We start from the raw sequence: 26,262 nt of genomic DNA on the forward strand, positions 1-26,262 counted from the left end.
TAATATACAGAAAACAGGAGAACGCCACCTGCAAAAAATAAAAATTTTTACGAATCATTCCTATGGGCAGGGTCCATTATCGAAATCATCGTAAGTATCCTATGAAACATCGTATAAGTTCATTGTGCATCTGCTCAGATGTCTTGTGGTATCCAACAAACTACTAAGCTACCTTTTGAGGAAGTTAGAGGCTAGTTATTTTCAGAAGGAGTGTGTTCCAAGAAGGGGGGCAAAAAATCACTCAATTATTTTATATGTGTAATTTTGAACTTTATGCTTCGCGGGAAGAGGGTCTTCGTTAGCCTTGGTAGTGATGGAAGAGTACACTCATACCATCGGTATGGAATTCGGGATAGACAAATGTGCAGTGATCCATCTGAATGATGCAGCTACATGACGAACGCATTCTTCAGCATTCTACACTACCTGTATATTGGAGAGTCGTGTACTTACCTTAGATTGGAACAATCTGAGACGATCAATAGTAAAGAATTCTCTCCAAGGCTGGGATCGGCACAAACTCCAACGGTCTTGCCATCGAAACTGTCACGTGATGAATAGATGGCTGCTATAAATAATATACTTGCAGTTCCTATCTACTTTTTGAAGTAAAACTTCTTTACACGCACTTGATGGGGATTAAGCTGGTGAATGTGTGACGAGAGCATTACGGAAAGTGTGACCGAGCGAGGCGAAAAGAAGTTGAGAAGGAAGTTATGAGTTGCTGAAGATAGAAATAGAGAGAGTTGCGAGCACACATTTACGGTCGAGTAGACTCTAAAAAATTAGGAGAAAACTATCATACGTTGCCACTAATTTCAGCAGGAGATTTGAATATTAATTTTGCTTCCAAAGATGGACAACTCTTGGTAGACTTCCTACAGGATAAATTAAAACTACCAAAATACATACTAACTGAAATGAGCCTACCACAAGACATGGAATAAAAATTGATGTAATGTTATCTAGATAACTTTCTAATTATCATTTGAAAACATATGAATCTAATTTCTCCTACTCTTACAATCGGTCTTACAATCAACCACATTAATTACTGATGTATCCGATAATGAAAATAATAAATAAAAATGAAGAATATATTCCAAAATATTGATTTATCAATGAAAACCCGCAATGAATTCAAATATTTTTAGAAAATTAATATATGTATATACATGTGTATACATTTGTATACAATTTTAAAACTTACAATAACTGTATCTGAGCAACCAAATGAAATATAAGAGAGAGAAAGAAAATTATTTGATAGCTAACTTGTTTTCACTTACCCCTTGGTCCCCAGCTATCCCAACTTTATAGTCTTAAAAGGAAACCCTCTTCTTGCGATATCTTATCTAAAAACTTTCAAAAATCGATTTTCAATGGTACCCTACAAAGCTATATTCGATTTATTATATAAAACACTATTTTATTGAATTTGAATTTTATTTTCTTTTATTAATTCGAGAATTGTTGAAAATGATTTCCATTCTTTTCATTAAAATAATAGAGTCTATTTTCAAACTATTAACGTATATTGGCAAATGTTTCTCTGGAAATATATCGGCTTTCTTAGATTATGCATTCCTTCAGTGGCTCTATTGAGACAGGTTGCGTCTTAAAAAACAACAGATTTGAGGTGACCCCAGAGAAAGGTGTCAAGAGGGGATAGTCCGAGGATCTAGGTGGCCATTCAATAGAAACTCTTCTTTCAATCCATTGATTAGAATAATTATTATCTAACCATTGTCTAACTGGAACTATATAATTAGGAGGTGCCCCTGTTGAAAATGCAATAAATTTTCTCCTAAAGATAAATTGCCGTGTATGTATTCTCTAAAGCACAAACTATCCGAGGTTCGATAGATCTTTCTAGCATGTGAGCATACATTTCGCCATTAAAATTTTTCTTCAATGAATAATGTACCAATAATTACATTTGCCAATATACCAACCCAAACATTAACTTTTTCTTGGTATTGCGTATGCTCTTCTCTAAATATTCGTGGGTTGCAGTCACTTCACTAACGACAGTTTCGTTTATTTGCGTACTCATTTAAATAGAAAGTGCACTCTTCGCTAAAGCAAAAATTTTTTTGAGTCGAGGTTTTGCGATAATTCTGGCTGTCATATTTTCACAAAATTGAATTCTTCTGTCGAGGTCATCGTCACCAAGGTTTTGAAAGATTTGCATTTTATATGGATGGAATTTATGTAATTTACGTACTTTCCGTACAGATTTGCAGGATAATCCGGTTGTTATAGCTGCTTGACGAGTCGATGAAGTATGATTCGGTCGGTTGGTAGCCGGTCGGTTCGACGCGGGTGCTTTGTTCACTCACTGAAATCGACCGCCGTGTTGGTCGGTGGTTCAAGCCCCAAGCTAAACGATCGATTTTCACTTGCTATCGTCCAACTCGTGTCAGGAATCACACGTTAAAAGGTAAGATCTCGTTAGTCCTCGCACAAATTTCGACTTCTGAGGGTTGACGTTCGTAGGGTTGCGACAGCTGATTAACGGAAAAACAGACTTTAAACAGATTTTTTTAACTGACACTGTCCAAGTAGGAACTTCAATTTGCGTTGCTTCGTCCAGTAATCTTAGTTGTTCCCTTTTTTTATTTGTTTCGATACTAGTTTCTTGAAATTTTGCTACCAGTTGGCGAATGTATACGTGACTTACATTTCTCTCGGAGTGCCTCTGGTTGAATACTTTAGTTGTGTTGAACAAACACTGATCTTCTCTACCATAAATAAAAATAATTTCCACACGTTCAGCTATGGACAACGTATCGAAATAAAAATCAAATGTATTATCGTTTCTTGTCTTGAAGTAAAAAATGCGATACAAAACAAAAACGAATATTTCAAACAATCCTTTATGTTACTTTCACTCATCAACTAAGTCAAATTTTTTCAGGTATAAATAAACAAAAATAATACAGGTGTGAAATTTTCAAGTAGCTTTGTAATGTACTATTGAAGAGCATTTCCTAAGGTCTTCTAGATGAGGTATTACAAGTAGGGGGTTACCATTGACGAATATAAAGTTGAAGTGGTTGGGGACGAGGGGGTGAGTGAAAACAAGTTACCTATAACATCATTTTATTTCCCCTCCCTCTTGTTTTCAGCATTTCTTATACTTTATTTGGTTACTCTGATATAGCCATTTTGAGTTTTCAATTTGTCACCCTGTTTATACATACATATAGATGGAGCTAAAGAAGTTTTACTTCAATCGTGTGGTCTAAAGCACACTCGCTTTTATTGGATAGCAATAAGTTGACTTGAGTGAGATTTTACTAAACATATTCATAAAAGTTTACATCATAAGATTTCTCGATAACTAGAAGGCCTTTGGGGTGTATACATAACAAAATTGTAGCTGGGAACAAGAAAGTAATTTCTATCTATATTGAAATATAAAAGAAAGAAAATTACGTGTTTTAAGTCAAACGCAACTTCAAAAAACAAACATATACTCTATTTTAACAATACATCGAGCTTCTCTCTTAATATTCAGATGTCTCCAGTGCGCTGAATATGAACAAAATAAAGAAGATATCTTAAAAATGTTACAATACACTCAAGTAAATTGGGGATGTCAAACTTTCGAACATATTCCATATTGATACTTTTAAAGCTATGTAATGATAACGAGACTTTACGCATTTATAATATCAGCAGGAGTATTTCATTCTAATCCTTTCAGTTTTTTTGCTGATGCTATTCAATATTGTATAAGTGGGTACCTATTGATTGACTGACACTCTTATATTAACGTACAACCGAAGCTACTGAACTTAATCTTGAAATATGCAGGTAGGTTCTTTGTATAGCGTAAATAAGCATTAAGAAAGGGAAACAGGAATTTCCACCCCCAGGAGGGGAAAATAAGGATTTAAAGATTTCATTGGATTTCGTCAGTTTTGTAGTTGGAAACTTGAAGTTTTGGGTTAATAAAAAATATTGTTAAAATTTGTTTAAAATAGTATGACACGAAACTTAATGTGACAAACCGAATTCTACTCGGTCGAAGCCGCGGGCAACAACTAGTCAAAATCTACTTTATTATCCAGATTCATAACTAGGATGAGATTCAGTAATTAATTTCGGAAGTCAAGTAACTTGGTCGATAATCATGAAAAATGAGAAATAAATAAAAATGTCCTTATAGGACGAAAATGCAATAATATTAGTTACAAATAAAATTGATACAAAATCATAGAAAGTTTCATTTCTCATTTTTCTTGATGATCTCCTACAATGTAGTTGGAGTCAGCGAAAGGAGTGTGAAGTGGACACACCTCATCCCCCATTTTGTTGGCCACATCTCCCTATACAAAATTATACAAATTCTGTAAGTACCATTCCAATTCATGTATATTTTCACTTTAACAGATATTTTCGTTTTTTAGTCTGTGGTTCGTTATTTTCAAAGCTAATCACTTAGTCTCTTGTAAGTCAGAATTCATAGACCGAGTAAATTCGACTACCCCTCAAAGACACGACATTTTGGTGAAGGGGCCTCGTTTCGTTTCTGGGATTCTTCTTTTCTGTCTTTACATCTTAATAAGCAACACATTTTGGTGGATATTCCAAGGCTCATCCCACAGCTTATTCTTCCTAAAGCTTGTCGCTCACTTGTCCGGCCCAGCACAGCACGACGCTATCCGTCGCCTGATGGCGACGAGTATAGCATCGTCCACTTGTCCAGCAACAACCAGCATACTGAAGGTGCTGTTTGTTCGATTTCAAAGGAATTTTAGTTGACATCGAGTGGTGACAAAATCATGTCTGTCACTAGCAGTTCTGACGAACTTCTGACATTATTGAATGTAGAAGAAAATAGTCACAAAAAGAGGGTCCACAAAAAAGGGGGTCATTCCGTTAGTGAAAAGAGTGAAGATCTGGGAGAGTGTCATCATCTTTGCAACGACCTGAAAGAAGACGAGAATAAATGTTTCCAGTATTTCCGAATGACTCCAGGCAAATTTTCCGATCTTAGATATTTTAGAGCTTGCCTTTTTTGCTTGCTTGCTTGCTTTCATAGGTACCGTCTGACACTGTGCTATAAACTGATGGGAGAGCAAAACAAAAAGACAGAAACTTCCCAGGCACGTTTGGACAAGTTGATGCTGGCAAGCGCTGGCCGGCGACACGCTCACTTGGCCAGTACGTCAAAGAACGTACCGTTATTTGCTAAACTGGATCGGAGAGCTCTGGAATCCTTTCCGGCGGCGGACGCTCTTGGCTGTGCCGTGCCGAGCTAGTGAGCGGTTCTCCATTCATTTTGACGGGACGGGCCGTGCTGTGCTGTGCCAGACAAGTGGGCGACAAGCCTAACTAATTGAATATTAAGATTGTCGCTCACTTGTCCGGCACAGCACAGCACGGCGCTGTCCGTCGCCTGATGGCAACGGCTAGTAGCATCGCTCACTTGTCAAGCTGCAACCAGCATAATGAAGGTGCTGTTTGTTCGATTTCAAGGGAATTTCACTTGAAATCGAGCGGTGACAGAAACATGTCTGTCACTAACAGTTCTGACGAAGAAGTCGTCATTATAGTGGCCGCATTATTAAATGTAGAAGAAAATAGTCACAAAAAAGAATGTTCAGGGTCCATCCCATTAATCAAAAGAAGGCAAATCTAAGACAGTTTCATCATCTTTTCAACGATCTGAAAGAAGACGAGGAGAAATTTTTCCAGTATTTCCGAATGACTCTAGTCAAATTTTCAGAACTGGATATTCTAAAGCCTGCCTTAACAAGCAACTCAATTTTTCCTCGCCCATTTTCATAGGTACCGTCTGACACTGTGCTGTCAACTGATGGAATAGCAAAACAGAAAGACCGAAACTTCCTAGGCAATTTTGGACAAGTTGATGCTGGCAAGCGCTGGCCGGCGACGGACGCTCTTGGCTGTGCCGTGTCGGGCTAGTGGGCGGATGTCCATTCATTTTCATTGTTCCAATCCTATCCGCATTTTTACGGAACAGGCCGTTCTGTGCTGTGCCGGACAAGTGGGCAATAAAGCTTGTCGCTCACTTGTCCGGCACAGCACAGCACGGCGCTGTGCATCGCCCACTTGTCCAGCATACTAAAGGTGCTGTTTGTTCGATTTCAAGGGAAATAGTAACAAAAAACTATGTTGTCGGTCCATCCCATTTATCAAAAGAGGGCAAATTTGGGAGGGCATCATCTTTTCAACGATCTGAAAGAAGAAGAGGGGAAATTTTTTCCAGTATTTCCGATCGGAGAGCTGGAATCCTTTCCGACGGGGGACGGTCTTGGCTGTACCGTACCGCTGGTACATTCATTTTCATTGTTCCAATCCTATCCGTATTTTGACGGGACGTGCCATGCTGTGCTGTGCCGAACAAGTGGGCGATAAGTTTAAATTCGACAAAAAATGTTGTGCACTCAAAAGTATTCATGAATTTTTTCCACTCCTCCATCATTAAACAAGAAATGTGTAACATGACGTCTTGATACTGAATGAAATGAATTTTTTGTGGAGGAAAAATCAGTGTTTTTATCGATATTTTTTGGATATTTTCACCTTTCACAGTCTGAAAAATATAAACATTGTAATGAAGAATTTCATACACATTTCAAAAGTCCTTTATCTGTCGAAGAAGTTAAGAAATGAAAAGATCAGCAAAGGTAAACATATAAACTTAAAATTTTGTCTAATTCTGAAGACTGGGGAAGATGTTAGGCTTTGAAAAAAGGATAATCTCCTAGGTTTTTTATAGGTAAAATTAATAAATGCGGCAAGTTATAGTATATCCACCTGGAACCCACCGTCCACTGAGTTGGACATATCTTTTTTAATCCATGTTAAACTAATCCTACAAATAGCGACTTATAAACCTATTATACAACTCATTGGACATGTATATTATGGCCATCTAGTACCGACCGTGTGATTCTCACGAATAACTGACGTGCAGTCTGTGCAGTTAGTGCAATTGCGTCATTTGATAGAGCAACGTATGATGGTAAGTACCAATTTCTTAGTTCGTCTTAATTATTATTTAAATATTTTTGCATAAAATATTTAAATAACAACTCTCTTATATATTTTTTATTAAAAACATTGCCAAAGTAAAGAAATTATTCTATAGGATGTATATTTGTACAATGTCCAATAGAATGGACGTACAGACTCAAAGTCGAATTCTTGGGTTTAATCCAATCCAATTTGTTGGGACTCTAAGAAGATGCCTTCTTGTAAAACATCTGAAGTATTAATTTTTTATTTTCAGTTGAGAAGTTAGAGTATGAATATGAGGAAGAAAAAGAAAATCAAGATTACCAAAGCGACTATGACTCAGATGATGATTTACCATTAAGTCTGTATCAGAGGAAGATTTCAAGAACCCAAGAAAATGCCGAGTTGAACTCTTCCAAGCAACGTAAAAAAAGTAAAGCTAAACAAAGCTTTACATTGGAAAAATGTGAGACGTTCTGTGGAATGAAATTTCAAACATCAGCAAATAGAGACTCTAGTTACGAGAAGAGCAGTTTTACACCATCAGATTATTTCAAACAATTTGTGATTTCACAAATGTAAACTACATGTTAGTGCACAACAATTCCCTAAATTTGTCACTTATAGAGACAAAACGTTTCTTTGAGATATCCTTCTAATGTCTTTGTTAAAATATCCCAGGATACATATGTATTGGGCAAAAACAACAAGAGTTTATTCAATTGCCTCTTGTATGACAAGAGATAGGTACTTCACAATAAGAAACCATTTGAAATGTGAGTAGATGGTGACATTTCTGAAAATTTGCGGAAGACAAACAAGTTATTCTTGCAGAAAATCAGGGAACCATGCCTATCCTTGCCAAGAAACAAAACTGTTGCAATAGATGAGCAAATGATTCCATTTACAGGAATTTGTGCTATGAAACAATTTGTTATAGGGAAACCAAATCCAGAAGGGCTCAATAACTTTGTATGCGCAACACCTTCAGATCTTGTTATGGATTTCGAAGTATATCAAGGTAGAGATACATTTAGATAATATCTCCAAAGATTTGGGTGTAGGACCTTCGGCTATTGTTAGACTTGTCCAGTCGCTCATTGAAGGATCTGTGATTTTCATGGATAGATATTTTACAACAATACCACTACTCGAGTTTTTATTAGAAAACAAATTGAATGGTACCGGCACTATAATGAAATCAAGAATCCCATGAACCGTTCATCTAACAAGCGAGAAGGTTTTGAAGAGACTAGGTAGGGAAGCAACTGAACAAAGTGTCAGATCTGATGGTAAATATAACATCATTCAATGGTACGATTTAAAACCGGTACTACTTATGTCAACGCATTTAGAAGAGCACCCCCTTACCTATGCTGTGACCCCGTGGACGAATGCAAACGATGGTCGAAACGGGATAAAGAATTTATACAGGTTAAAAGGCCTCACGTAGTTGCCATATTCAACGAGTGCATGGGAGGCATTGATCTTATCGACAGAATGATAGCATACTATCATATCAATGCCATAGGACCAATAAATGGACTGTTAAAATGATATTTCATTTTACAGATTTGGCAATTGCAAATTCTTGGATCTTTTATCGAGAAGATCGAAAAAAACTTGAAGATATGCACATGCAATTTTTTATTTTAAACTAAAAATATCTTAACAGCTATTAGGATCTACCGATGATGAAAATACAGAAAATGAGGTCTGTCAAAACTCAGTCCACACAAGGAATAAGCCAATGGAATACAATGTTCTACAATCTCGATCTTCTTCAGAGTCACCCATGCCAAATAATAATAATGCCAGTCTCAGAAGTAGGCAACATTCGTCTGTTTTAAGAAGTCTGTTTTAAGAAGCAAGCAAGTATTCATAGTGTACGAAGAAAAAAAATGTATGTGTGAAAAATGTAATGCTTTCTATTGCATTACTGAAAGTCATAATTTTTTTTATGAATATCATAAAAGATAAAAATAGATATCTTGGAGATCGAATGTCCAACATATTGGGCAAGATATTCTGTTTTTTTATTATACCTAATACCGGAAGTCCAATGTAATGGACATATATTTTTTTTATTTCCTTAATAAAATAAAAACAATCGTGGAAGGTGAAAATACCCAAATAAGGTCGATGAAAAAGTCATAATGTTACGAAAGAAATGAGAGCGTCATCTTGTAATGTTATCTGAAACGGTGCTGATAAGGTGTCTTGCCTCGAAACTTCGAAGTACAACATTGAGAATTATAGTCTTCCATGTAAATGATATTTCATATCAACGCTCTTTCATATGTCACATTGTGTAGCTTTTCCATGAATAATATCTGTTTCAATTTCATAACGAATGTATGTAGTATAAACTGGAGGAAAAAATTTAATTCAATGTTCATATCAAAGTAGTTGTTTAGAAAGGATTTTTTCTTTCGTGTAATTCAATGTTCATGTGAAAAGATTTTTTCTTCCAGTTTGTATCTGAAAGTTTTGTGTATTCGCTACATATATTTATGAAAGTTTTTATCTTTCTTCGTAAAGATATATGATGGAATCGGCCGATACTTGATGAAAATCCATAACTAACGTATTCCAAAAATACTTTATTGTGAAATTTTCACTAAATTGTTTTACAAAAACGCAACACGTGTTTCGCCATACAATGGCTTCATCTGGCGTGTCTTTCAACTCGTAAGTAAGTTTTCCACATTATTTTGTTTGATAACGGAGAAGAAGAAAACCAAAATGTTTTTTCCAAAAACTAATTTCTCCTAAAAATATTCCCTTTTCACTTCAAATAGTCATTAATATTCATACAATATTTAGTGATTGGAGTAATTCAATAACTTCAAAAGCAAGTATGCCTCTTCTAGCGATGGTCAAGTGCGATTTTTAAAAAGAATAAATAATTTTATTTGAAAATTTGGATACTTTTTTACAATTCATTATTTAGGATTGACAACTCATGAATATTTTAACTAGCCTCAAATTGAGTTTTTATTTTCTTCTACTGATCCTTCATATTAGAGACTTCACTGAACAACAAAATTAGAGAATGCTCATGGAACAAGTTCATTTGAAAAATAATGATTTCCTTCGAAAAATTGAAAAAAAAAAGGAAAAATATATTTGAATATGAGTTGTTTTTTTTCATATATCACTTCGACTTTCCAAATGACAGATATAAATTTCATCTCCAGATTCATCTGAGAAAATATCGAATTTAAATTCAATTACTAGGTATATGAAAGTTACTAGTCATGAACATTGTTCTGTGATTTCAGTAGTATTTTCAGAGAAATGCAATTTTGTCCACAAAATTTTAGGAGTTTGTAACTGGAGTTTAAAAAACTAAAAACACGCTTTTGAGGAACATCGAACTGAAAAGTTGAAAATATTTTTTTAAATAAGCTTAAAACAATAACGAACGAAAAATACTAGTACCTATTATTGTGAAAAAAGCGCCGGCATTTGATATAAAAAAAATATGGCACAAAGCGCCCACGCTTTTTTGACAATAATACTAGTATTTTTCGTTCGTTATAGTTTTAGGCTTATTTAAAATAAGATTTTTAACTTTTTAGTTCGATGTTCTTTGAAAGCGTGTTTTTAGTTTTTTAAACTATATTTATTTTTCATTTTTTAGTTTCGTATACTATGAAAGCGTGTTTCTTAGTTTTTTAAACTATATTTATTTTTCATTTTTTAGTTTCGTATACTATAAAAGCGTGTTTCTCAGTTTTTTTGAACTATATTTATTTTTCATTTTTTAGTTTGGTATACTATAAAAGCGTGTTTTTCAGTTTTTTTTAAACTAAATTTATTTTATCTTAAGTTTGGGAACAATCAGCCGTATATTGCTTAGAAAAATGACCGTTGATATTTTCCGATTCCGGAGAGAGAGCCTGAAATTCAGCTACCAAGCCCAAGGCAGCAGGCGCGCAAAGGAGGGTTACAAATAAAGCAGCAGGAGCGCGTGTTAAAAAAAAATACTTTTTTCAAATGCAGAAATACATGTAAAGTGAGTTCGAATTATATTATGGTACAGCGCCATCTGCCCGCGAATAGATCAAGCAATAATGTCGATATATCAAGGAGATTACGTACAACGCCATCTGCCCGCGAATAGATCAAGCAATAATGTCGATATATCAAGGAGGTTACGTACAGTGCCATCTGCCCGCGAATAGATCAAGCAATAATGTCGATAATTCTGTCAAATACAGATCCCGAGCTTGAGAGATACAAAAAAACAAACATACATACATACATACATACAGTACAAATGAAGAAATACATGTAAAGTGAGTTCGAATTATATCAAGGAGGTTACTTACAGCGCCATCTGTTCGCGAGTAGATCAAGCAATAATATCGATAATTCTGTCAAATACAGATCCCGATATGAAATGAAAAAAGGAGAGTTACAAACAAACATACATACATACAGGTGAAGCTAATATAAAGCGTGTAAATAATTTTTGTGACCGATGTAGAATACAAAAAACTATATTAACGTTCGTGGTTTTCAAAAATAGTCATTGAGTATTGTGAAAATGAACTCATGATCTGAACTAGAGTCAAATTACATAATAATAGATATGGAATATGGGATAAGAGAATTAGCTAATGTCTTCAGTAGTAGTTTTTTTATGTGAATATATATTTCAACGAATTCTTAAAAAATTCAAATTGAATCAAAACGGGCATTTTGAGTTGAGTACAATAGAATATGAACAAGAAAATGAAGATAAGCTGATTTATCATGATTTGAAGTATTCAATATTAAGATTAATTGGAATAATACTCAGAAGTCGGATTCTGATTTGCTTTCTTTTAATAATAATGATATAAATGAAATTTCAAATTCAATTATAAAAAGGCAATTGTGTAAGATGGCCTTAAAAAAATGATTAATTGCCTGTGGTTTGTACGAGTCTCAAGTAATGAGAATAAAGAAAGAAGAATATATGTAGAATCAGATTGAACTGATGTTTAGACTCGTCAGTGCGCCGGCATGTGTCTTTCAACTTAGAACTGGGAGATTTTTATCGATCCTCTTTACCACAATAAGTGAATGCTCAGGATGTTCATCATGAGTACGCTCTTAAGACTACATTAGGCAAGAATTCTCATTCCTACCCGCTGTGGGCCACAATTGCATGTGGCTATTCCACAACACCTGTATATTCGTTGAATTTGTACATCGGTTGATGTGGGGTCGGTTATGTCTTACCAGTACACGTGTACCTAGAATGAAAACCCAAGATATGAACACATTTCATCTTTCCGGTGATGATTGCCATTGCTGGGGTATGCAGTAGGTATGGGGTTATGCATCGCATGACAAGAGGCAAACTTTGGTTAGTCGTACCCAACATAGAGATCACTCTACAGCGTCATCGAGTGAGACGTCAAGAACAATGATAACCGCCACTGAAAAGGTGAAAAGTGTTTCCATCTAGGAATCTAGGGTATTAATTCTACACAGAGCACTGGGTAAGGCTTGACCGGTCCTCAACACCACACCACCCGATGTACACATTTAACAGAGATACATGTGTTGTGTAATAGTCACATGCAATTGTGGCCCACGGCGGGCCCGCAACGGTCTTTATATTTCTCTATAAATAGAATATGTCAAACAAATACTCACTTAAGTCACATGGTCACAGGGATAGCAAAAACCAAGTTTAAAAAAAAACAAAAAAACAGGTTTTTTTATTTAAACTAGGTTTATTTGGTTTAAACCAGATTTATTTGATACAAAGTATTACAAGTGTAAATGCTTAATATGATTGAGACAACTTTTATTTTCATTAACACACACAACAATTTAATTTAACAAAAAAACATCTTCAAACGTTATAATATTCAAAATAACAAGGTTTGAAAATACAAAAATAGAATTTATTTATCTTCATTTGCGGCAGATGTATTGAAAACTTTAAATAAAAAACAGTTTGGAGGCTTCAGCTGTGCCCAACCTGTTTGGAAGTTTCAACTACACTAGCCCAAAGGAAGAAAAAAATTCTTTCAATGCCAGCCAAAGACGCTTGGGCTGTGTGAAGTTCAATAACATCAATGATGTTGGTATCAATATTTTTGTGGCTTTTCCACCACTCAATCAGTGTCCCTTTTGAAATGACACTGTTTTCAAAAAAAGTTGCCTCTTCCTGACCCTTGGTCAAGCATATATGACAAAAAATTTGCTTGTCATTGCCATTTCATACCGACTTTTGAATTTTTGTATACACTCGTCATTTCCAATATTTCCAAAATTGTTTTGAAGCTTCTTCCATATACGTACAAAATAACTAATTGTACATGTATTACTTTGTACTGTATCAAGTTCTACAGAAATGGGTTTTAGTAGTGAATGTAAATCTTCTGCACTTCTTTTAATTCCTACATTCCCTACTTCAGCCTGTACCTATATCATTGTCTATCGTCTGCCTATTTTCTTCACAAATTTTAATCAACGTTGGCCAAGCTTTCATATAAAGCCGGCTACTCATCACGCGGGACTTGCCGAGTTACTTGACTTGGGATATACTTGGCAAGTATATCAAAGTCCAAGTTAAAACTGTACACATTACTAGTCTACTTGAAAGAATTGGGAAGTGCAAGTTAAATTTAAAAATGGACGCCGATACGACTACATTAGCTGCTTTTGTTATTTTAAGTTATGGTTATCTTTTACTCAAAATAAAAGAAAGAATCGCAAACCTAGAAGATGGTGGGTGTCATCTTTGAATAATAGTAAAATATTTATGCATCTAGGACAAAAAGTACAGCTTTTAGCGGTGTGAAAATAACAGACTGAGGCGTAGCCAAGGGCTGTTATACGTCGAAGGGCGTTAAAGCTGTTTTTGCCCGAGGTGCGTACAACATTCTATGCAGGATGAGAATGTTTTAATATGAAAATTTAAAATACAATCATAATAAAGATTTTGAAAATCTACTTAATACATATACATAACACATATATTGCAAAAAAAGATACACAATTTAGAAGAGCAATACCTGCAAAAGAGCGTCTAGCTCTAACTCTACGTTTTTTGGTATCTGGGGATAGCTACAAAAGTTTGCATTACTTGTTTAAAATTTCTCCACAAGTAATATCTGTTATTGTACCTAAAGTATGTACAGCCATATTGAAAGAACTTCAAGACTTAATAAAGGTAAAATATAATATTTATTATTATTAATACATAATTGAAAATGCAAATCGGTAGAAAAAAAACATAATCCTAAGTACATAACTGTTTATATGAAATTTTCATACAACTCTCTTACATTCTGGTGTTCCGTTTGAACAAAGGTTTCAGCTGGTGATGGAGTCGAATTCTGTATGGTACTGTGAGAGTCAGATGGAGAGAGCAAAGGTGTTGAAACATATGAACTCTGGTAGGAATTAGGGTATAGTGGTGTAAGAGTGTAGGGTCTATTTTGGCTCAAACTTAATTTAGCTTTGTACATTACATTATCTATTTCATGCATGACATGCATTCCAATTGTTCCAGCCTTTTTACAATTAATTCTCCATAAATTACACATTCATTTCGTTCCGGTTGTAACATTTTTGTTTCAACATGTTGAATGTGCTTTCCATCTTTTCATAAATTTTATCTTCCTGGTTTTGTGCTAAAACTTTCCTCTTTTTTATGACGGGGGTATTTGGCACTTTTTCTTCTGAAAAAAAAATTCATGCAAATATTAAATTTTAAGATATTTGGTCGGATCATTGAAGTTTACCTGAAGTAACTGCTGTAATCTCGTCATTATCTGTGGTTTCTGCCTCTTCCAACTGTGAGATTAGCGTTTTTGTCTTCATTCTCATGAAATTGAACATTCTGAAAACGAATTAAATGTACATTAATTAGCTGTCGTTTGGAGAAACGAAAATGATTTTTAAAATTGGGTTTTATTTTCAGCTTCTTTCCACTGCACATGAATGGAGGTAGTTAGCTTTGGATTATGACAAACAATGGAATTTTCCACACTGTTTAGGAGCGATAGATGGAAAACATAAAATGATGCAGTCTCCAATTAACACTGGAACACAATATTACAACTACAAACACTTTTTCAGCGTAGTACTATTAGCTTTGGTAGATGCTAATTATTGCTTTACGTTCGTCGATTGTGGAACCCAAGGAAGATTAAATGATGGAGCTGTCTTCAGAAATACTTTATTATTCGAAAAAATAGAAAGCGATCAATTAAATTTACCAATGAACGAGAAAGTTAACGGAACGAACAGATGTTTACCCTTCGTCTTTGTAGCCGATGATGCTTTTGGATTGAGTTCACATATTTTGAAACCTTTTCCAGGCCTTTATATGAAAGGAAGCTCACAAAGAGTATTTAATTACCGACTTTGTCGTACCTGCCGAATAGTGGAAAATGTTTTTGGGATTATGAGCCCCGTGTTTCGAGTCTTGAGAAAACATATGTTGCTACAGCCAAATAAAGTTGTTCTTGTCACAATGCCTTGCTGTTTCCTGCATAATTTCTTACGTAAAAGCAAAACTTTACGAGGAATTTACACACCAACGGTAACATTCGATCTAGAAGTTGAGGGAAATGTTGTGCCAGGATCCTGGCGTATCGATCAAGACGATATGATATCAGGGAAGGATTTGCACAATATTTTATGAATGAAGAAAAAGTTTCATGGCAGGAAAAGTATTGTTAAATTTAATCAAGTTTTATCTGAAAAAATACCTTACCTCTGAATTTATTGGTTTTTTTTTAACAGTCACGGGTCATCAAAAATTTTAACATCTTTGAAAAGGCAAACCAGTTAGGAGTGTACAAATCACTTAGACCAGCACCACTTTTTTCACTATTTTTTAGTTTCATTTTGCAGTTACGAAATGTAGCCATAAGAGATTCCTTTTTCTACTTCAATTCATCTATGCTGCATTCTAAATTAGTTTCTCTTAAAAACTCAATTTGGATTCGCTTCCAGGCATCGATCGATACCTCGTTTCTCATTCTATGCTTTTTATGTATCCAGAAAAGTAAGTGTGGCATCATTGCTCCACGTCATTTTAAAATAAATATAACTTTTTCAAAGTCAACACAACAAATAACTTTTTATTATTCAAAACAACAACACCTCTCGCAGCAACTCACCAAGTAAAGTCCGCGTAGTATAGCGCTGACAAAGCAAATTCGGAAGTAATCGACTTGGCGTCTTTGACTAGGGTCCGTTTTCCGACAACCGATGGGAAGTCCAAGTAACTCGACACGTCAGCACAAGTCGCCATACACACTACTCGCTACTTGCCAAGTACTTGGCAAGTCCCGCATAGTGAGTAGCCGGCTTCCAAGATTCCAGACAATCGCACATTGTATTTTGAATTTCCAGATTTGTGGTAACATGCATTTGCAAAATGATTATTCGGAAATTATTTAACAATACAAAGTACATGTTTAGTAATATTTAGTAATATTCCATACTAAATCACGTCTTCGTCCACTTAAACCTGACATCTCTTTTTTTCCAATTTAATAATCACTACACAAGCATTTAATTTGTAAAATAAGTAGTAAGTGCCATAAAACTATTACACTGGAATCACAGATCAACTTGGGAATCCCCTAAGCTGCGCCGTCGCTCAGAAAGTGATTTATGGGAACTTGAAATAAAAAATGTGTGGCTGAGAAGTTGAAATTATTAAAAATACCAGGACCGAAAAATTTCAAATTTCGAGGTAGTAGAAAAAGGAAATATTGAAATAATACAAAAAAATTAGAATGTGAAAAAACTTAACATTGAATATTTCAAATCAAACTCATACTATTGACCTAGGCCTATTATTCTATCCATTCATTTTTTTTCTTCATTTCAGATTACAATTTGTTTTCTTTACAAATTAGTGTTTCTTAATTTTTTTGAATCCCATATTCATTGTTCATTTTTGTCTGATTTTTCGAATACTATTTTTTGACTCATATTTTTCACATTTTGATATTTAATTTTTTTATTTGAATTTTTTATTTCACAGATAAATTTCCTTGCCAACTCGTAATCATTCAGAGTGAAATGGTTCTTGCACCCGATTAGCCATTTGACAAGGATATGTTTTTCAATTGAAAATTTGTGATCGGAGCTACTCAAGGATCATAGACGTCCTGAACAATCAGGGGGCATGTTATTAACACTCAATTCATGTGCCAAAACCTCGCAAAACGAACTCAAATGATATCTCTCAAGCACTCGAATAGTTATTTAAATATTGAAATGTCGTCTTGGCCTCTCTCCCTCTAACGGCCTCGCCGATGATAATCCTCATTTACCCAAGAGGATATTTTACAATTTGGAACAATTTCTCCACTACAATATTCAGCTGATCATTAGGATAAAATAACCGCGATTTATGTTTTTTTTTTATTATCAACTAGGTTTTCATTAGTATTTATTATTTTGTTTTTATCTTGGCTAATTTCTCCTAGAAGCTCAATGACTCAACGACTTGAGTCTACTCTCAAAAATCGTTGTGTAGCTATTTTCAACCGTTTTAGAATCGTCCGAACTGCGAACCCAAAGACACCTTTTACTAACCCCGCTGGTGCTTTATTATGACCGTTATGCTTCAGGAGAAGACAGGTCCACTGCGCCAGAAAAGAAGCAAAGACCTGAAAACGGGAAGACGAGAAGAAGATTTGGAAAAAATAAAATAATTTGAGGTTATGAATTGGATTCTGGTTCTGGATTGAAATTTGATAGTCACAAAGATCTCATAAACTCAATCTGTTGCAGTTTTAGATGATTTCATTTCTCATCATCTATAAAGTTACGGTTTTGCCTGCCATATACCTGTAATTTAGTTGTCTTAAACTTTTCATCTTATTATATAGAAAGTGAATTCTTTCTATTCTAAGAATGGATTCTTTTTATTCTCAAAGAAATAGAATGTGTTGAATTCCTTATTTCCATTATTTTTCTATTCATTAATGATGGCTTTGAGGAGGAATAGAATAAAGGGGATAGTTGCTAATGTTTGTAATCAGCGAAGAAAAAATGTGAATGATATAAATATCAAATCAGAAATTTTTGAAACTAGTGAAGCTCAAGATGTTACCCGGGACCCAATAAAAAAGGGAGATCAAGATAAAATAATTAGCCCTGATGAAAAATGTCAGAGTGAAAGTAGTAGTGATAAAAATCTTGAATCTGCACCAAACTTAAGCATTGAAAGGGTAGAAAATTTCGATGAAGCCTCTAGTCAAAGAAACATAATCAAAATCCCAGAATCAATAAATGTTTCATACAAGTGTGAAGATTCAGATGGTAATAAGCATCAAGAAGATAATCAAAGAGAGTATCCTAAAGAAAACAGAGTGTGTGACGAGAATGTCAGTACTGACGAATCATCTCAAACGAATGGAAAACAAAAAGTGTCTTTTAGTACTGTTTCTGGGGAAAGTGTGTACACTTTGGATGAGACAGTTTTACTACCGATAAGTAATTCTTTTTCCCATTTGGAAGGTGCAAAAGGTAAATTTTTGCTTGCTTGTTAACATTTCAAAGTATTGATTCATACTCCCACCACCTATGAAAAATAAGAAACACAAATATTAACATTTCCAATAACTGTCTTGTGTTTTTTTAGAATATTGTCAATTTCAATACAGACTGAAAACAGGTGTGTTTGAAGCCACTACCAGCAGTAGTTTTGTATGAATTAATAATAATATCTTCAAAAGCCAAATATATAGAGAAAGAAGTCAATTTTTGGGCCTCATCTTTAGTAGTGATAACTTGAAAATTGACACTTTGGCACTGTGAATATTCTTATATAACATCAACGAGGTCTATAGAGGGTGTTCCTAAATACCTAGTCGTATATATATATGAAGCTTTCAAGTTTATTTTATTCCAAAATATGCAAATGAGAATTTATAATGATACTTTATTGAAATTTACAACCTAATATACAGAGTGGGACTGTTATAATTATGAGCTGGAAGTAATTATCATTCAATTGCAAAAAATGCATTAAAAGTTTAAAAAAATTAATTGCACAGTGGTATCAGTTTGAAAATGGTTTAAAACTCAGAATGTTTCATAGTGAGCTTTCAAATACTCAGTTGAAGGATGTTTGAAATTATGCAAATAGTTACTTTTTTTCAATATCATATGGTAGTATATTGTACATTAAGAGTCTGACATAGAAAGTTCATAGTCCTCAAAATATTGATTTGTGAAATACAAAAATTATTTCGGAAAGAAAGTTTTTAGCCTTCTACTTCTCCATCTTGATACAAAATATGTGGTAATCTTCCAAAGAATATACCCTTTCAATTTAAACAAGATTCCTATGGCCGGGATTTAATCAAATAAGCGAATGAATGTTATTTATATACTGTCATCGATGACGTGGGTGAATTCAACCCATTCCATGAGAAAAAGTCGTAATTATGAGCGAATTGAGTGTTTTTTTTTTCATAATATTTTCCGTATTTGCTACTGAAGAACCGATAAGGCCATTGTCTTACAACGAAACATCGGATGTCCAACAGTGAGGATGACAGTGTTCCATGTAAGTGAAATTTTACTCCTTTCATTAATTATTGGGAAAGACATTTTTGGCTTTCTACTACTCCATCTCGATACAAAAAAATTTGGGAATCAATTTTGTGTGTGAAAGTTACTTCTTTGCATGATCTTCATTTATTAATTATATTGTGTAGGAATCCTGTGAATGATATCTGATTCGATTTCATAGGAATGTTTGGAATATAAATGGAATAGGGCAAAGTGTTTTTCTTTTAATTCAGCGTTCATATAAAAGTATTTGTTTCAAAAGTATTTTTCTTTCGTGTAATTCAATGTTTATATGAAAATAGCTAATTTCGAGAGGGCTTTTTCTTCCAGTTGTTGTCTGAAAGTTACTTCTTTGCGTGGTCTACACATCTTTGTAAAGAGGTAATTTTTGAAATGGATTGCTTCCTTTCTTTCTTTGGAAGATTCCCACATATTTTGTATCAAGATGGAGAAATAGAAGGCCAAAAACTTTCTTTCCCAAAAATTAATCTCTCCTAAAAATATTCCCTTTCAATTAAAACAAGATTGATGATATGGGTGGAATCAACCCATTCCGTGACAAAAAGTCGTAATTATGAACGAATAGAGTATTTTTTTTATAATGTTATCCATATTTGCTAGTGAAGAGCCGATAAGGCCGCTATGGCGAAACATCGCATGTTTAGCAGTGAGGATGTTCTATGTAAATGAAATTTCACTTCTTTCATTAATTATATTGTGTAGAAATCATGTGAATGATATATAATTCGATTTCATGCGAATTTTTGGAATACAAACGGAATAGAGAAAATTGTTTTTCTTATAATTCAGCGTTCATAAAAAAGTATTTGTTTCGAAAGTATTTTTCTTTTGTGTGTTTATATGAAAATTGCTGTTTCGAGAGGGCTTTTTCTTCCAGTTTGTTTCTGATAGTTACTTCTTTGTATGATCAACACATCTTTGTGTAGAGTTGATTTTTGAAATTTATTGCTTCCTTTCTTTCTTTGGAAGATTCCCACATATTTTGTATCAAGATGGAGAAGTAGAAGGCCAAAACTTTTCCAAAAATTAATCTCTCTCAAAGATATACCCTTTCAATTTAAACAAAAATTTTTTTTCATGTAGGGTAATTCTGAATCTGATTATGATAGACAATGAAATTATTGAAATACAATGGAGTTTCTCCAGAGAGAATTTCATAAATGAAAATTATGGAAAAATAATACACCTTTTCTATTTTTTACAGTCGACCAATTCAAAATTTGGATCATTGACATGATAAGAGTTATATTATGTATTAGTAGCAAACACACTCCTCTGTTCTGTGATTTTTGTAACACTAAAATGCAATTGCCATCAAGCAGTGAGACTAAAGTTGTGGCACGGTAGTCAATGTATGGGTAAATTGAGATTGCTAAACTGTCATATTAGACTGAAATGATAATAACATATATTTGTCCCTGTGAAGAAAAACATTTTTCAGATAAATATTGAAAGTGATTTTTGAAACAAAAAGTCTTTTCAACTATAGTGGCTACTCCACCTGTATGATGATTTGCAGTATGAGTATTAGACCTACCACCTTACAGTCTTCAATATAAATCTCAAAATCACCCATATCTTCGGTGGTACAAGCTTCATTAGGTAGGTTTTATTTACATATTAGTGAAAATCTCACGATGAAGTGTTTCTTGAATATGGTAGGTTATCTTGTAATCAGTTTGTTTCTTTCTGGCTTGTTAGCAATGGAGAGGTATATTGTTAATGTATTTCATTGTTTTATCTAAAATACCTTGGCCAATCGTTTCAGTTAGTTTTTTTCTTCAATGATAAATAATAAACTATGTGTTTGATCCCCTAATATATTTATATTTTGAATTTCGATTTTATTTTTATTACAAAATGTATAAAGAGCTTTATCACTACTGTTCGAGATAAATTTCAAAGGTTGATTTTTTTTCTATCATATCTACCTAAATGAAAAGTATTTCTTATCATAATTGGGTCAGAAAGGTTTATTATTTGACTAACATTTCTTGAAACTTCTACTGACTTCTCTACTGACTCTTGAATAATAGTAATAATCACATTCAATGACCTAACTTGTTTTTCCTGGACTATGATGTTGACTGCCACTACACAAACTAAGTTTTCACTCTTAATCGGCACTTCTTGTTCTGTCAGCTCTCTCAAATTCAGTCAGACAAAAGTATGCACATTTCTTGTGTCGTTGAACTGAATCACAGTCACAATAAAATCAAATTTTCAGAAATACCTAATTTATAATTTACATCCATCATGATTAGTTACTTACATATTCAGATATGTTTTTAGACTAGTCATGTCTCCTCAAAAACCCAGTATTCAAATAGTTGTTTTAAAACACAAGGTTTTGAAACCAGTTTATTAAAAAACTTAATTAAAAGCAGAAGAAACTCCTGTGTTGTCCACATTATGTGATTATCGAAAGGTTAAATGTACTTGTATTGCTCAACTGAGTTCTGTAGTAAAAGAATAATCAACTCAGTGATTAACAAATTACACTTTTTTGAAATGGGAGCAAGACAACTCCAATATTCTAGATTTGACGCTTCGAAAATATTTAAATTGCTGAGCACAGATAATGAGAAGTTTACCCTTCCAACCAAAATCTAACTATGATCACATTATAATATTTTTAATAATGGTGAGAAATATCCGACGCCACTACCATTTTGACAGCTAAATACAAAACGGCAGATTTAAAATGGCAGTGATTTTCGTGCCAGTTTAATTGTTATAGAGACGATTAATTGGGGCTGCAAAAACTGAAGAAGATCGTAGATCAAATTCAACTGAGTTCAACAGCAATCCGACTATACCGTCATGGAGTGAAACGTGTTTTCAGTAAAGTTCAAGTATGAATTTGACAAAACTCAGTGTGATATATTCTGCAGGTAATGTTTTGTTTGTGGTGACCACAATTTCATATTCAGATAGCGCACAATGTCTGTTTTTTCAACTGTGGCACCACTTGAACGTAGGTGTTGACTTATAATGTCGAACTTGAGTAAATGAGAAAACAGACTTTCTTGCGATGCTCAGGATATCATTGTTGGGAGATTTTTTTGAAATAAAAGTTGACTTACAATTCATTTTCTTTCAAACAAATTGATGAGAACTTTTTAAATATCAAATGCTATTTTCTCAGCTTTCTAATTATTGGTATACTTTTTTCTTCAACGAACATTTCGATGGCCCAGCTTTCATTGGCATCACTTAAGGCTTTGCCAAACAAACATTGAACATCTGGATTGCAAGAAGTGTTTCAGACTCCTGGCAAATTCTACCAGGATTGTTCCATTCCAAGGCATTTATACATCTTTCTAAGTACGCCACCAAACCATGACTACAGCAAGAAGGACCTCACAACTTACAGGTTATTGAGGATACACTACAAAAACACACTTTTGTCTATTTTCCACTATATTTCTTTATTGTTGACCGGTTTCGGCTATTACACCATTTTCAAAACTAACTGATTACATTTAAATCTGAGTAATTTATACCTATGTTGTATCTATCATAAATGATTTGATATACCTGATACCCGGTACCCGCGTTTCATATACCTGTAAAATCCATGAACATAACAAAGCTTTCAATATAATGTAGGTTTTGGGATCTGGATTATAGGTTCAGGAGAGGACTATTATTTAAATCAAGTTGTTCGTTGAGGACAATAGGATTGGGATTTTTCTTTGACCTGTTTATTTCCATAGATTCCAACAGATTCATCATTTTCCCTTTTTTTTTCTTTTTTTTTTCCACAAGACCATAACACAAATATGTTAGTATCAATTATGCTGGTAGAATCTCCGAGAATATTAAAAATTATCTCTCAAAATTCAATTTACAAACATCCTACACATCCAACGGAAATTGAGGAAACATATTATTTAATGCCAAAGGGAAGAGATCTGGTATATATCGAATAGAATGTGGTGAATGCCCCGCCATATACAGGGTGTCCCTGGACTTCCTCTTTTCCTCTCGGGAATGTATAGATGGGGTCAAAATATCACCAGTACTTCATATAACTTTTTTTCCTAAAATCCTTCGTTACCAAGTAACGGGCCCTCGAAGTTACAAAATGAAAAATGTTTTTCTTTGATAACTTTTCAAGTGAATATTCAAAATCATCCAAATTTTGGTAATTGACTAAACAAATGAATTCCTTCGATGAGCTTTCATGCAGGAGTCAGTTGTTTTGCTACAAAGTCAGGAACGGACTACCCCCGATGGTCCACACCCCAAAACTTTGAAATGACAGATATTTTTCAATATTTTTCAACAAATTAAGGTTACTTGGACAATTTTATGAATAAAAGTACTCGTGTGGAAAGTCGATCGGAGCAACGAGTCTTGATAAAAATGTAGTTTCACTCGACGACATCAAACCCGCTCGTCCACCATTATTTGAAATGAATAATTATCAAAGCAGAAATAATAATGATAACGTTAATTCAACAACATTTATCCTGAGATGTCTACCATTATTCGAAAATATTAGTTTTTAAGGAAAATGGAAATGATAGGTAAAATGTTCATAACGAATTTTTATAATGCAAACACGTTTAACTAACGAAACTCAAGAGCCTCAAGAGCAAACAGAAATGAAAAATCCGCTACAGAAACTGCTCGATATGACCACCTTCTCTCTCTATACATTTTCTTAGTCTGCGAAGACACCCTCTCTGTACTTGAAATAGCATTCCAGGGTCGTTTCGTATGGCTTCACAATGTAATGTTATTCTATTCAACAATGCATCTCTTGTGTGAATAGGTGTAGGGTAAACAAGGCTTTTTAGATGCCCCCACAGAAAGAAATCCAATGGATTTAAATCCGGAGACCGCGATGGCCATGAATATGGCCCACCTCTACCAATCCATCTATTGTGGAAAATATGGTTCAGATGGTCACGCACAATCAAACTAAAATGAGGAGGAGCGCCATCATGCATAAACCACATATCTCTTCGGGTTTGCAATGGAACATGTTCCAAAAGTCCATTCAAATCGTTCTGAATGAACTCCAAATAACGTTCTCCATTCAATCGGTCCTGTAGAACGAATGGTCCTATAAGATGGTTTCCTATGATACCAGCCCAAATATTCACGTTGAATTTCCGTTGGTGTTTGGTTTGCAATATCCCATGGGGATTTTCTTCGGCCCATATATGGAGATTATGAGAGTTGATAACTCCATCTCTACTGAAACCTGCTTCATCAGTGAATAAAACTCGATCAATAAAAGTCTCTTTGCCTATCCATGAACCAATTGGCATATTCCAGTCGTGCTGGAAAATCTTGAGGTGTCATGGCATGTACCTTCTGGATGTGAAATGGGTGGAGCAGTTGTTCCCTAATTATTCTATGAATAGTAGACTTGGATGTATGGAACTGTTCTGATAGATTTCTGATGCTCATTGAAGGATCATCAGCGACGGCTTCCAAAATATTTTCCTCCAATACAACGGTACGTACAGTCCTAGGAGCGCCCTCACCACCTCGTTTTTGGCAAAACTGTACCTACAATAATATCGAAATAAAACAACGTGCTCAAATTAATTATCAATTATTACATACCTGTCTCCCTCAAGCTGCGATCGACACGCTCGAATGTTTCTCTTGACGGTACCGTTCGATTGGGAAAATGCTCGGAATACAGACGACGATCTTCTGCAGCATTACAAAATGCTCGTCCATAAAATACATGCATATCTGCATATTCATTGAATGTAAACTGTTCGGCCATATCAAAAAAAATTCAAAATATCCTATAGAATATTGACAATACAATGATAGTCATATGACAACGCACCACTCAACAAAACAAAATCGCATTCCAGTTTCTCATTTTTTATCAAAACTTTCTAAAAGGTTTTTTGTCAACATCTGTGAAAGAAATGGAACATAATTATTCCCTGGATATTTTTCACCTGATCATGTGCAGCCGTTTTTGTAGTTCATTCGTTTGCTTTTTATTAGTATAATAAATATTTTTTCCGATGTGCGTTTTTTCAGCTAAATTTAGATTCGTGTTAAAGAATTTCTCCCATAAAATTATAATTATCAGTGAAACTCCTCAACAGTTTAGCTGTGAAGAAGAATTTGAAACATTCGAATGTTGAGTTTCATGAGATTCAGATAACTGATCAACACGAAACGTGATTATTCCACACGTATTATGTACATACAAAATATGGAATGAATTCGATATTTCATAGTAGAGTAGCTTGTTAGTTTAAAAACACCACGAATCTACAGAACTTGATATTTCTTTTGAAAAAATATCTGCTATCACAATTGTGACTTAAACTTCCATATAGGTACTGTACTTTTTGTTTACGACTTCATTTTAGCATACTTTGTATTATTCCTGTTATAAATGTTGTTGAATTAACGTTATCATTATTATTTCTGCTTTGATAATTATTCATTTCAAATAATGGTGGACGAGCGGGTTTGATGTCGTCGAGTAGAACTACATTTTTATCAAGACTCGTTGCTCCGATCGACTTTCCACACGAGTACTTTTATTCATAAAATTGTCCAAGTAACCTTATTTTTTTGAAAAATATTGAAAAATATCTGTCATTTCAAAGTTTTGGGGTGTGGACCATCGGGGGTAGTCCGTTCCTGACTTTGTAGCAAAACAACTGACTCCTGCATGAAAGCTCATCG

General features: G+C 34.2%; 1 protein-coding gene and 1 long non-coding RNA gene across 4 annotated transcripts in view; both read left to right on the forward strand.

The window, feature by feature from the left end:
- The first annotated feature begins 10,835 nt into the window (after nt 1-10,835).
- On the forward strand, nt 10,836-15,737 carry LOC141483462 (uncharacterized). The gene is made up of 2 exons (XR_012466107.1): nt 10,836-11,017; nt 14,933-15,737. It is a non-coding gene; the product is annotated as an uncharacterized lncRNA (long non-coding RNA).
- A 1,942-nt stretch (nt 15,738-17,679) lies between these two features.
- Nucleotides 17,680-26,262, forward strand: part of Bdp1 (transcription factor TFIIIB component B'' homolog Bdp1) — a 34,902-nt gene continuing 26,319 nt past the window's right edge. Inside the window, exon 1 of one of the 3 annotated variants that reach the window (XM_023166711.2) lies at nt 17,680-18,507. In XM_023166711.2, the coding sequence (XP_023022479.2) occupies nt 17,964-18,507 (544 nt within the window). In that variant the 5' untranslated portion in view covers nt 17,680-17,963. Of the gene's footprint in view, nt 18,508-19,405; nt 19,553-22,420; nt 22,473-26,262 lie in introns of those variants that run through there. The other 2 variants (XM_074178130.1, XM_074178129.1) reach the window with 2 other exon arrangements.

This window comes from Leptinotarsa decemlineata, unplaced genomic scaffold (assembly GCF_025532065.1).
Source record: "Leptinotarsa decemlineata unplaced genomic scaffold, Ldec_3_MD MMD2_tig00003348_RagTag_RagTag, whole genome shotgun sequence".
Lineage (NCBI taxonomy): Eukaryota > Metazoa > Arthropoda > Insecta > Coleoptera > Chrysomelidae > Leptinotarsa > Leptinotarsa decemlineata.